The sequence below is a fragment of the Gouania willdenowi genome, chromosome 20 (genome assembly GCF_900634775.1).
Source record: "Gouania willdenowi chromosome 20, fGouWil2.1, whole genome shotgun sequence".
Lineage (NCBI taxonomy): Eukaryota > Metazoa > Chordata > Actinopteri > Blenniiformes > Gobiesocidae > Gouania > Gouania willdenowi.
Genome location: NC_041063.1, coordinates 17,419,377 through 17,432,191, shown reverse-complemented (window position 1 = coordinate 17,432,191; position 12,815 = coordinate 17,419,377). Strand labels below are relative to the sequence as shown.

General features: G+C 38.1%; 1 protein-coding gene across 1 annotated transcript; it reads right to left on the bottom strand.

The window, feature by feature from the left end:
- Nucleotides 1–10: 10 nt before the first annotated feature.
- On the bottom strand, nucleotides 11–11,587 carry pan3 (poly(A) specific ribonuclease subunit PAN3). The gene is made up of 15 exons (XM_028433891.1): nucleotides 10,975–11,587; nucleotides 6,556–6,677; nucleotides 6,237–6,309; nucleotides 6,096–6,166; nucleotides 5,854–5,998; nucleotides 5,456–5,673; nucleotides 4,556–4,660; nucleotides 4,421–4,478; nucleotides 4,003–4,164; nucleotides 3,496–3,612; nucleotides 3,126–3,227; nucleotides 1,949–2,114; nucleotides 1,689–1,776; nucleotides 1,415–1,554; nucleotides 11–491 (listed from the first exon to the last, which is right to left on the bottom strand). Exons 1-15 carry the CDS (start codon nucleotides 11,309–11,311, stop codon nucleotides 248–250), a joined length of 2,148 nt encoding a protein of 715 aa, XP_028289692.1. The 5' UTR covers nucleotides 11,312–11,587; the 3' UTR covers nucleotides 11–247.
- Nucleotides 11,588–12,815: the final 1,228 nt, after the last annotated feature.

Below are 12,815 nucleotides of genomic sequence, written 5' to 3'. Positions count from 1 at the left end.
CTTTATATTATTAACTAATCAGCTCCAGAATATTGCTGCAATTCAGCAGCAACTTGACTCAAAATCCCTGAAAAACTGCTTTTTTCTTTGATACATTCGCAGCATATCAAAAGCATAGGGGAAAAGTTGAGCGAGGACAATACTTAAAATGAGCTCCAGTGGATTTTTCTCTCACACTCACTCAGAAAATAGATGGAAATGCACAAAAGCCTACAACATCTTGAGTGCCCCCAGTTTCCCTCATAGTTCATAAAATGAGTTCTATAAACGTGAATACCTCTAAAGTTTCAGCAGGAAGGAAACTGCTAAACAATGAGTAATAGAAAATGCTGTCTATTGAAGTTTTCCTGAGATCTTTCACCTTGGCCAGGTCTTCTTCAATTACATCATTTCTCATCTGAGATGCATCCAGCTGAGTGTAGAAACGTGCTCCAATCATTGGCATGATGTCATTGACGCTACGCAAGCGAGACTGCTCAGTCAGCAGGTATCTGCACACACGCACGCAAACATAAACAAGAGATTTGCAGCAATAAGTAATTACTTAAAAAATGACAAAAACAAACACTGACAGCTACAATTATGTAGAAGCTTTTTAAGCACAGCAGGTTTGCCATCATGCAAAGCCTACCTCACAACTTTCTTAGACAGTAAAATTATTCTAGTGGTATTTTCTTGATGGGACCTAATTAATGTCTCTACACAGATGTACATTTTTTGTTGTCTCTATTGTTAAAGTGAAGTGTTCCACCTTAATGAGCACACAGAGGTGGTGAACAGAGCCGTTTGTAGATCCAACAGGTATCCACCAATGAAGCTAGATGTAAAATTAAGTTTTCTTTTTCTTTTTTTACAAGAAATTGCTTCGGTTGGTTGTAAATAATGTACAGACCCTTTCCAAAAAATTAGAATATCATGGAAAAGTTGTTTAATTTCCATAATTCAATTCAAAAAGTTAAACTTTCATAGATTATACATTCAGGGCCCACAATTTAAACGATTTCAAGTATTTATGTGTTTATTTTTACATAATTTGGGCTTCCAGCTCATAAATCCCACGAAACCAGGAATTCAAAAAATTAGAATACTGTGAAAAAAGCCACCATTTACTTCTCAGTTTTTGCAGAAAAAAAAGAGGAGAAGATGGACTGGACTGTTGGCTAATGGTCCATGGTCCTCTTTTCTGATGAAAGTAAAGTGTGCCTTTCATTTGGGAATCAAGGTCCAAGGGTTTGGAGGAAGACTTTTATTGTCACTGTCTTAAATGTATGAGTACTACAGATGGAAAGTAGCTCATGACTAAATCTGGCACATTTACACAAAGTATTGCACTACTGTTCATTAATGTGCACTGTCCTCTCCAAATAAATAAGGTCAAGTAACTGATTGAACCCCAGCAGTTCTCCCGTCTTACAGAATGAGGTTCTTGAGGTCTGAGGAGTAGTTGATTGACACCAGCTCCATAGCTTTTTGCAGGTTCTCTCTTTGAATGCCGGCCAGAGAGTTGCACGCCAAAGCCAGCACCACCTTACCGAGTGACACTAGATCTGCTTGCTAAGGAAGAAAAAAAATAAACACACAAGTGATGAACTACAGTCTGTCATAACCATCCAAAGACTGAGAAATGATCAGGATATTGGGGATAAACCTTCTGGTAGAGCTGTACTTTTGTGTAAAATTGACAGTACCTGGTACTGTGGCATCAGGCCAAGATGATTGGTCTGACTGTTGTCAAAGGTTAGAACATCAAAAACCCCGACACAGTTCACCCGTAACCTTCAAAACATGAGACATGATTTGTGTCAATGATTTGTGACTCCTTTTCCTCCTCTGAACAACAAACTTTACATTTAGTAGCATTAAAAGGAAACTGTGAGCATCACCAACAGGCAAGAAACCTTTAAACATGTCTTTAAGCATGTCTACTCTGGTGTTCATGCTCATCTACCTGGTCTTGCCAGTAATGAGAATCTTGCTGGGGTCCATGACGCGACAAGCTAGGCCGGCGGTGTGGATGGTGCGTAAAGCCGAGCTGAGCTGGACGATGTAGGCCCAGATCAGGGACTCGGGGAGAAGGCCGGCGTGCTGCCGAGGTGGGGGAGGTTCATGCTGCCCTGCACAGAGAAACAAAACTTTTTTTCTTCCTCCAAACAAAACCCTCAGAGGTTGTAGCACGACTCACGAACTAAACCTCAAACCGTCATCAACTTCCTCTCAGTAGTCTTATCTTCAGGACACACTTCCTCTAACAGATAATGTCAGAAGTGTTAACAAAAAAAATATCATTTTCAATCAGCCTGACCTCATTTCCTTCAGGGATATTTATTTTCATCAGATTGATATCAAAACCATTTAGAATTGATGCAATCTAAAACCACAGGTGCAATGTGTCTCTGTAAATACACATGTAACCAGTCCTCTCAATCGAGAAGAGTTTAAGCTTTTCCTAGAGGTGCAAATTACTGTAAAACTGACAGCACATAATGACCATAGTAAATTAATTAGTGTATACTATAAACATACAAATGATGTACTCATGGTTAACAGAGGACTATGAAATTCAAAACACAATGAGTCTACATTGTAAAAGAAAATGCAATTTTATGAGACCATTCCAGAGATGTAAATTTGTTTTGTGCCACTGCTATAAACATTAGCCCTTTTTAGCATGATAGTTTTCTATGAGTTTGTTTACTCCAGAAATGAGACAGACCACAGTCTGAATGGTTTTGCTTCCCCTGTTTTTGTCTGTAGGATCCTGTAAGTACACTACACTGACACACCTGGTTTAAACTCACTTTCAGCCACAGTTTCCTTCTCTTCTCCATGTCTGTGTTTCACAAAGCAAACTATAACTGTCAAACTGGAACATTGAACACACTCAAAACCTGAATAAACCTGAATAAACCTAATAAACGTTGGACATTTCAACATTACAGAATTTATTTACACCTATATTGTTATGTACACAAAGTGATTATGTCTGTGACCCGAATTCGCTGCATAGAGAGCAGAACTTTAATGTTCTCAGCGTGAGAATAACCTTCTTTCAGGAAAAGGCTGAAGGTGTCAGGAGTGACTGTGTTTTTTTAAGAGATGGAGCAAGATAAAGATGATCAACCCACCCCACTTTCTCTTGGTGAAGTATGAATCTGCTGCTGGGTCATTGAAGTGTCTGCTGAACATCGTCTCAGCTCCAGCATGGAAGTCATAAGAAAACACCAACGCTGCAGGAAAAAAATGATAGATGATCATTAAATCCCCCAATAATGGCCTAATATTAACACATCAAAACAACCCCAAACCAATGTCAGGGGCTGGAGCACATTTAAGGCAAGTAAACATATGGTCTAAAATTAACCAATGACTAGTCATAAAAAGCCAAATTCTGTACAGCAAATATTTCACAAAAAGATCAGTTTTGTTTTATGCTATGTTTTGGTTTTTTTCTGGCTATTTATTATCCTCGACACCAAAATAGCAGGAGACACTCACAGTGATCTCCAAAGGCCTTTGTGGTAAAGACCTCCCTCAGAGTCACAGAGTTTGAATGCTGTATCTTCTTCCACATGTCCACCAGCATCATGCACTTGGTGTTAACAAGGCGGAACCCTAAGAGGAAAAAAGGCAAAGAGTTCAATGACAAAACAATTAAAAACAAATACAGCTATAAATGTACACAATCCTAACATCCTGTGCCCCCTTTATTCATTATACATTAGCAGTACTAATATTTATGCCTCTTCAATGTGCAATAGAAGATATAGAGTTGCAGGTATGAAAATGTTTCTCTCCATGATATTAAGAAACTTCTTTCTGACAACTTCTTTCACTATAAATAAAACTTTAAAATCAAAGATAAACTAGCGATCGTAAACAAAATACATTCATTTGCTATTAGGTCACTTTACATACAAATAAAAGTTTAGCCCTAATGTCCCTGATCAACTGATTTATATAGTTGATTAAATAACCTTAGGAGGAACTATTTTTTCCATTTACCGTGTATCCTCCTCAGGCAGTAAGGCAGGTCATCCTTGCTGTTGACTGCCTTGTAGCAGGACGTGATGTAGCTGAAGTTGCTGGTCTTCTGCATGCGGTTTGGTGGAGGGAGCGCCTCGAGGGGGAACAAGCTATGGTAGCTATCGACTTCGGATGGTACATCTTAAAGAATAAGGTGGTTTCAAAGTGGGGGAAAAATAGACTGTCAAAAACACAAAATGATACAGAAGAATTCCAATTGAGTGTGTTTCATGAGACAATCCTGATGTAATATTGTGACAAAACTATGATCAGCTTTAAGAGTACAACAGTATATTTTGATTTGTGTGCTTCTACTTCAGGCCAATGTCACTCCGCTGCACACAGGTAATATACAACATCTACGTTCTACATGTGTGAGTGGAGTTCAAAGCTTTACCGGTATTTTCTGAGTGGTCGATTTGAGCCATGGTCATCAGATGTCTGTTTATCAACTCCTGAAGGAGACAAGTTGATACAATGTGAAACAGACAGAAGGAGAGCAGGGGAGGAGATGAGGACAGCGAGGTGATACCTGTCTGAGCTCATCAGCCATGAAGAAGGATGGTGCGTTTGCTTTTGGCTGCATGTAAGCAACGTGGGGCGCAGTGGGGGGATAGATATGGTAGGTAGGAAACACCTGCAATGAAACCAAAAAATGTGCAGCTTCCTATTTAATAAGAAATGAAAAACAGCATGACAATGAATAACATCAGGTAAACGAAAGCTTGGAAAAACAACTGTGTTGAAATGAAACCCAAATCTAGCTCTAAAACGTCTGTAAAATAGTGGATGCATTTAAATCAGGACCAAATCATACCAAAAACGACCTTATTGTAAAGCATTCTAGACTTAATTTAGGGAATAATTGCATTAACTTACACACACTAAATATAAAGTTCAAACAAGATGAAAATCACATCTTAAAAGGACTTTTATTACAAAAAAACAGAATGATGCTGGATGGTGTTGCGCTCAAGTATATATTTTAAACTGTTCTCTTTAGAATTCTAGCCAGTTCATTTTGTCTTTCTTTTTGATAAATGTTAAGGTTTCATTTATTCAGATAACTTTTTCAGGAAATGTAAAGAGATCTGCACACTTGCATCAAAGCAAATAAAAAATGTAATTGCCAAGCGTTCGGTCAGAGGACAGTCTTCCTCAGAGGCATCTGCTGATCGCTTTGATGTGTCCATATGAGTTCTTTCAAGACATGGCCAACTTTACAGTTCTATCAGGCTGGCCACGCCCCCTGTCACCCTGATGTCGCCTGATGGGATGAGGGAACATTTTTACTCTCCCACACCTGGGACTTTCTTTTCTAGAGTCGAAACATGTCAGGAGATCAAAGTAAATTTTAATGTACATTTCCTAAAAAAGGTTGTCAGAATAAATTAAACCTTAACATATTGTTCTCTTTTTTCATAACTCGTACCATCCCAGACATTGGAGCCGGCGTGTTGTCTGTATAAAAGTAGGTGGTCCCTCCAACGGTCTCTTTCTGGATGATGTGTGCACCCTGGTCGGTGGCAGTGGTTGGAACCATGTAGTTGGCAGGGTTGGGGGTGTGACTCCTCCTGCGAGGAGCAGGTGATGTGTGAGGTGTGATTTTTGGGGAGTGGAGAGGCGAGGATCCCGCAGATAAAGACATGCCTAAAATTCCAGAAATTGAAATGTAACTTTAAGAAAAGCCATTCATGGAACAACATATATACACACACAATAAGGTATTCCCATACTTGTTTCAAAGCTAAGAGTGGAAAGCTACAGAGAGGTGGCTACAAAGTGGAACAAGGGTATTTCCTCAGCTGGTACTGAGCCAAAAGCACCAACCTGGAGCCAAAGCAGCAGCTGTGGAGCTGCTGAGAGCTGGATGTGCAAAGAGAGGTGAGGGGAATGCCTGGACAGGGGATTGAGCCATGGTGGCCATTCGAGGAGCTCCCTTAGGGATGAACTCATTTGCTGTTGGGTTTGGAGCCTAAGAAAACCAGTCAATAATTCTAAAATTACATTAAATAAAACATTTAAAAACATTTCCTTTGAACACAAACCCTTCTTCTCACTTCCACACTAACCTTTCTCCTTTGGGAAATGCTGAGAGCACCAAAATCACTGAACAGTGAAGATGTCGGGGAGTTTACTGGATCTGTGAAAACAGGGATCCACGTTAATATGTAATGCATTTTAAATTAGGGCTGGTTCAGAGAGTATCTTACCATGAGTGCTGTGGCTGTAGTTCTTGGCACCGTCGTTGAGGAGACTGGGAGAGCTGCTGCTGGTAGTCATTCGCTGTGAAGAGCAGCAGAAAATGTTGCAAAAGTGCATTTATTTTAATATAAATCGCCTCAAATCTAATTATACAGTCAGTTCAGAGCCTCCAAATAAAACCAACATGTCTTCTAGTTGCCAAGAAAACATGCGTAATCTGTTTAGCAACACATCTTGCGATGAGGCCTCTACTCAGTGACCCCAACATTCCAATGGCTACACAATGAAGCAGTTTTAATAACCTGGTTGTGATAAAGTGAATAGTACCTGCATCATTGAATATTTAGACTCCACTGGACTTCCAAATCCATTGACCCCAATGAAGCTGCTGCTGAAGTAAGAGTTGGTGAGGTTGGCATCACTTAGAGTTGCACCCTCCATCCCTGGGACTGTAGAAGACCAAAAAAAAGTAGTTAAGAAAAATAAACTGATAGCAACGATTAGAGAGCATACAGACCACATTATCTACAGTGTGAAAAGACATGCCACCAGTATGCAATACTCCAAGACTAATGATTACATCTACTACATCTACCCAAGGCAGGCTTGACTTGTTTTGTAATTATGGTGGTAACACTTTTTTGAATGTCATTCATTGTGTAAAAACTTAAAGTAGCACAATCAAAAAACACGCACGTCCCTTTTCTTTGAGGCAGTGTGCTGAATCAAAAGGTCCAAAGACGCTAAGTAAAAAGGTCCGCACAACTGCGTGGTTTGATCCCAATTTCAGTTTTAATTTACACCAAATTAAATTAAAACTGAAATTGGGAGCTAACCACGCAGTTGTGCAGACCTTTTTTCTTAGCATCTAAAAACTTAAAGTAACCATAAATTCAAGTTAAGGAACTAGTATTGCCAAAAAAAACCAGGTCCCATTATCACACTGAAATCTAAAATACACAAATATGTATATCTCAATCACATCAGAAAAAAGCTGCAAATATATATTTTTAAATAATTCATTTTATTCTTTTAGAGGGTGTCACTATTTTAAATAGCACAGGTAACTTATGTGACAGTTATTTCCCAATGTCAATATTAGGTGAGAATTATCTGGTGCTTCACATTCAAAATGTTTATTCAAATATGGCATTTCCTCAGTTCATCCTTAAACATGTTGTCAAAGAGGTCTGAACTTCTCTGCTTTGTTCTATCAGTTATGATGCGAAGAGTTTCTTTTCCAAACTGACAGACTGTAACGTAACTGGAGGGTTGACCAAATTATAGGATGTATGAAGGAAATTACAGAATTATGCAACAACAAAATGCCGCAGTTCAAAAACGGCATGACAAATTAAACTAATGCAAATTAAAAAGTTAAAACTACGTTAACCAATAATTAGCAGGCTTTGAAAACTACATCAACACCAAAGATAAAAGTAAATAAACAATGACAATCTTTGTTAAGATCTGTCAACATTTGAACGTATTTTTTTCTTTTTATTGAGTAAAATTCCCAAATAGTGTCAACAGGTCTTTTTCTTTCACTATCATTTTCAGTTGAAATGCTGAACAGTGAATTTCTTTTATAGTACTCATAATTTCTCCTTCCTTTTTTTTAAAAACAATGCATACTTTATTCTCCAAGGAAGAGCAGGCCCACTGCAAAGTTAGTTTGACTGTGTGGATAATAACTTGTCTTGTTTTTTGATATGCCATTGTATGAAACAAAAGGTAAAAAAAAAAAAATAAATCAATAATACGAAGATAACAAGGATCAAATCTGTCTGTGTGTATTTAGAAACCTTAACACTATCCCCTATCACGTAGATAAATGCTATTGAATAATTACAAAATCAATAAACTCTTATGCTTTCTATTTTAGTCTATTATATCCAACTGTAACAAACTTGGACGATTAAAAATTAATGTAGATTAGTGGGCCAAAGGTAGACTATAACTAAAATAGTCCAGATGACTAATATATATATAGTGCACTAGGGCTGAACGATTTAAAAAAAAAAAAAATTTCTTCCTCAATATTGCAATTGCGATTTAAAATGCGATTATTTTTTCAAGGGCCTCTTGTCATGTATTTTTCAATGAACACAAGCAATAAATCAATCAGTTTCATAAGAAACAATTGCAGATTTATTTAACCTTTTAAATAAACATAAAATATAAATTTTAAAGCACAGATTACAACAGTATAGCAAACAAATCTGTGGCTTTACCTCTTCAACATATCGAACTAACTTCACATTTCAATAAACATGTAAACATGTGGACTGCACTTCTTAAACACACTTAAACTTGAACTTAACAGGACAGTACAAGGAAAAAAAATAAAATAAAATTGCAGTCTGCGATTAGAAAATTGTGTTTCATGATATCACGATAATATCGCAAATGCAATTAATCGTTCAGTCCTACTGCGCACCTCCCGAAAAGCGATAGTGTAATTTAGTCATTGGGGAGCCTTCGTGCTCTGCCATGTGACTGTCCATAAACAGCCTCTCCCTCTCTGTATATTCACAGCTTTCTCATTAATCTTTGATCAATGAATGGACATTTATACCGTGTAGTAAACGAAGGCGATGGATACGCAACCCTTATATAGACATTATTACTGATGGTTTAAACACATGGGAGACTGTGGTCATCTAGTTAAAAAGTACAGGACACATTAAACACGTAATAAGACAATCAATGATTCTATCGTCATTTGTATTGATTTAAATAAAATCATATTTAAACATTTACCATGATATTCTGTTTAATTTCCCCTCTCGTCTGATGTGCTTTTTAAGGGTGGATTGTTACAGTGGAGGCAGTTATTAAGCCGAACAAATAATACTTACAGAGGGCCTTGAGTCATGCTGTCCATCTGGATCTTAATTTGACGTGTACGATCTGTGTAACCATTGTTGTTGATAATGTGTCCAATTTTACAGAAACAACAGTAACGTGCCACCAGACATAAAGCCCCCACTTCATATTTAATAAATGGAAATTCACCGCAGATCAGCCCAGACAAGATCAAAACGTTTATATGTTATACCTACACGTTAAATGATGGTCCTAATGTTATGGCAGTACGCGGAAATGCTCAATGTTTGTCTGAGCGGTTCCACAGCGTGTGCTCAGCCAATCACAGGCTGACTGGGGAACATGCAAACACATCCCAGTGCGCATGCGTCCGCAATAATATGCATCCAAGCTGCTAAATGTGACACTTCTCAGCACTTTGCATAAATCTTACAAGTAGTACATCTTGTACCATCGACGCACAAGTCGGCGTTTGTTTGTTTACGTTAAATAATCATGACAACAAGCAGAAACCAAGCGATACAAGCTATTGCTATGCTACATATCACTCATACATGCACACACACAATTTACAAAAAAACTGCATAAGGGGAATATTTTCCAACTCTGAATATACAGCAACGGCAGTGCAAGCATCGTCTGAATGTTGTTTGAATATTTGATAAATAAAGCGCCTCATGCTCGGTGGCTAATAGCCACAGCAGCTAACGTGAGTGGGACGAGTTGCGAGCCCACTCACAGCTGTCATGTATAAACAACAGGCCTCCTCAGTGGGAGCTGGAGCACCATAGCTCAATTAAAACTGGCCAAATAAACATAAAACAGCTTTACCTGTTTACAAGAAGACTAACACAGGGCAAAATGTGCAAGCTACACAATGAACAGCTTGGACCATGTTAACATGAACCACGTTGTTTAAGGAGACTGAAGTCAGCTTTAGATTGGGACTTCAGAGGGAAATAATGAGAAAGGCTTAGATTACACTTGTTTTTTCAAATATTATGGTATAACATTTTCGTCATATCAAATTCCACAAATAAAAATTCAAAACACAAAGATTTGGGATGGGACTGCAATTAAACCCACGGTTTTGACCATCCCTCAACTTATAGGTCCATTAAACTAAACATTTAATTGTGACAATTAAAACAACACTGCCAGTTATCTAGATATGTTGATTGTTTGACTTTTCTCCACCATATAAAAACATGTTTATCAGGTAATCAGAGGCTTTAAAATGTAAATAGACCATAGTAATAAAGGTGTCCCTGGTTGTGTCCCAGACTGCATTGAACAGGTGTATCCTGTTCACCACCCCACACAGCTCTTTTCTAATCTATATCATTTCTTTTCAAAAACAAGTTATTTGTGTATTACATACAAGTTAAACCTTGAAATGTGATTTTCCTGCTTAATCGTCTTAATCTGCAAATTGTATGCAAACTGGCATTATTTTATTTAACACTGAAGTAGACTTTTTTTTTTTTTTTTGAAAATTATAAGCAAATGGCAAATCTAACAGGTTTGCTACACCTTTGAGATAACTTATATCTGGGGATCTCAATTGAGATTTTTGTAATAAATACCGTGGAATTTTGTTACATCAGAAGTTAAGATAAACCCTAATTTGTACGAAATTATAACATATATTTGAGGTAACAAAACTTGGATAATGACACTTGTTTACCCCCATAAAATCAAAATTCAGAACGTTTGTAAGAAGTGTGAGCAAAATGTTACTTATTACTGTCAGTGTGGAGCCATGAGTGAGAGGCTAACTTCAGTGTCGCGGTTGTTTTGAAACAGGAGGCCTGAGTGAATCCCCGGGCTAGATTATTAAAAAGCTAAGCGAGGCCCCTACATAAAGTCACTGTGATCCAATTCCTGAGGCCTTGTCTCGCAGCACTTATTACTCACTGGTTAGCAGCTGCCCTTCTAGTGACGTGCCTGCTGGCCCCAAATTTTCGCTCTTTTTAGGCACAACGGTTCCACCACCGCCCGGGCAGGCTGCCGCCGAGCCGCCGAGGGAAAACACGGCTGGCGTCCCGCCACCTCCAGCCATGGACAGCGGGATGGGGCTGCTGCCGCCACCGTGCAGCGACAGGCTCGCCATGGACGGATCCTCGTGCAGGAACTGGCACTCGTCTCCATAAAAGCACGTCTTGTCCTTGGCGTAGTATCGACAGAACTTCACCTTGACGTTGGGTATCACAGCACCCCCGAGCGGAGCAGCAGATGGGAGTCCACTGTTCATGGCACCGCCGCTGCCGCCACTGCCGCCGGAAGACGCTCTCACATAGAGCCGCGGAGAGCTAGCGCACTAGCCAGCTAGCGTCCCAACAGATTCCCCCTCAAAGCAACGGTTTAATATCACTTTGGCTTGCGAGGAACCCTCGGTACTCACATCATAAGTCTGACGTGCATGTCGATTTAGGAAAATGTCAACTCATGAGTGAAATTCCGGCGGTGGCTGTTGTCGCTCTCCATGCAGCTGCCTTCTTCTCAGAGTAGCCTGTTGTTGTTTTCTGTAGCTGCGCAGCGGATAGCATAGCTTTGCATTGTGGGTATAGCTTTTGGCCAGTCTGACAGAGCTAATAATAATAATAATAATAATAATAATAATAACAATAATAGGTTGGCTATTTATTGTATTAAAAAAAATAATTAAACAATGATAACAATAGATTGGCTATATCTTATACAAATAAATACATAATATAACTGAATAAATAAATGAAATATAAAACGATAAATGAATAATTTATTAGAATAAAAAACTTTAGTTGAAAAAAGTTATAAAAAGCACTATAAGAATTGGGAAATAGATTAAAAAATAAATAACTGGGGGGAAAAAAACCCAATTCAAATATTTTATTAAGATAATGTATTCATCTTGTACTGTTATATTTTCGAAATACGTTTTTGCAAACAAACAAAGGTTCTTGGTCATTCAGTTGAGGACAACAGTAAACAAGTCACGTAAATATTCAGTCAATAGGATATGCAAGCAAACGGTTCCTAAATAGATCTATTATTACACAAAATCATGTTAATTACCACACTAACAACAACAAAATAAAAATATTGTGCAGACCAGCCCCAACACAGACCACTAAAGTTGTATTGATTGATTTCTTTAACCAAAGCCATATTTCCACCATGGTGCACAGCCCTAATTAAAAAGAGATGTAATGAGTTTTTTCAGTCATCCAAGGTTAACAAAACCAAGTAAATCAAATGTATTAATATTTAACTTTACCTTTAATAACTTTGAAACATTCACAATCTTTTAACGTGAAGTCACATATTTATTTAAAATTGCTTTGCAAATGTTTTTGTACTGTTTTTGAGTAATGTTACACACAAAAGAGAAACTGAAAGCCGAAACTAGACCCAGCTTAATCTAAATTTTTGCCTTTATAGTAGTGATGTAGTTTTCCTTAAAGTGATAATCTGTAAGTTAATAAAATATGTATTCAGAAAAAGGAACAAAGAATAGGATCGCGGTACCAGCTAAAATCCTGTAAAAACTGACCAATCCCTGCCATTCAGTCCAAATGAAAAGAACCAATCAGATGCTTTCATGTCTTGTCCTACCCCCTCATTCCCTCCCTCCTCCCTATTTAGTTAATTCAGCTGTAGGTAATCATAGTGTGCACATGAGACATGAGGTAGTTTGGTTAATGAGTAGGTTAGTTTGAGTTCTCATAGATCTAAGCCACTAATATTATCATGTCCAAAATGTGCTGAAATTGCTG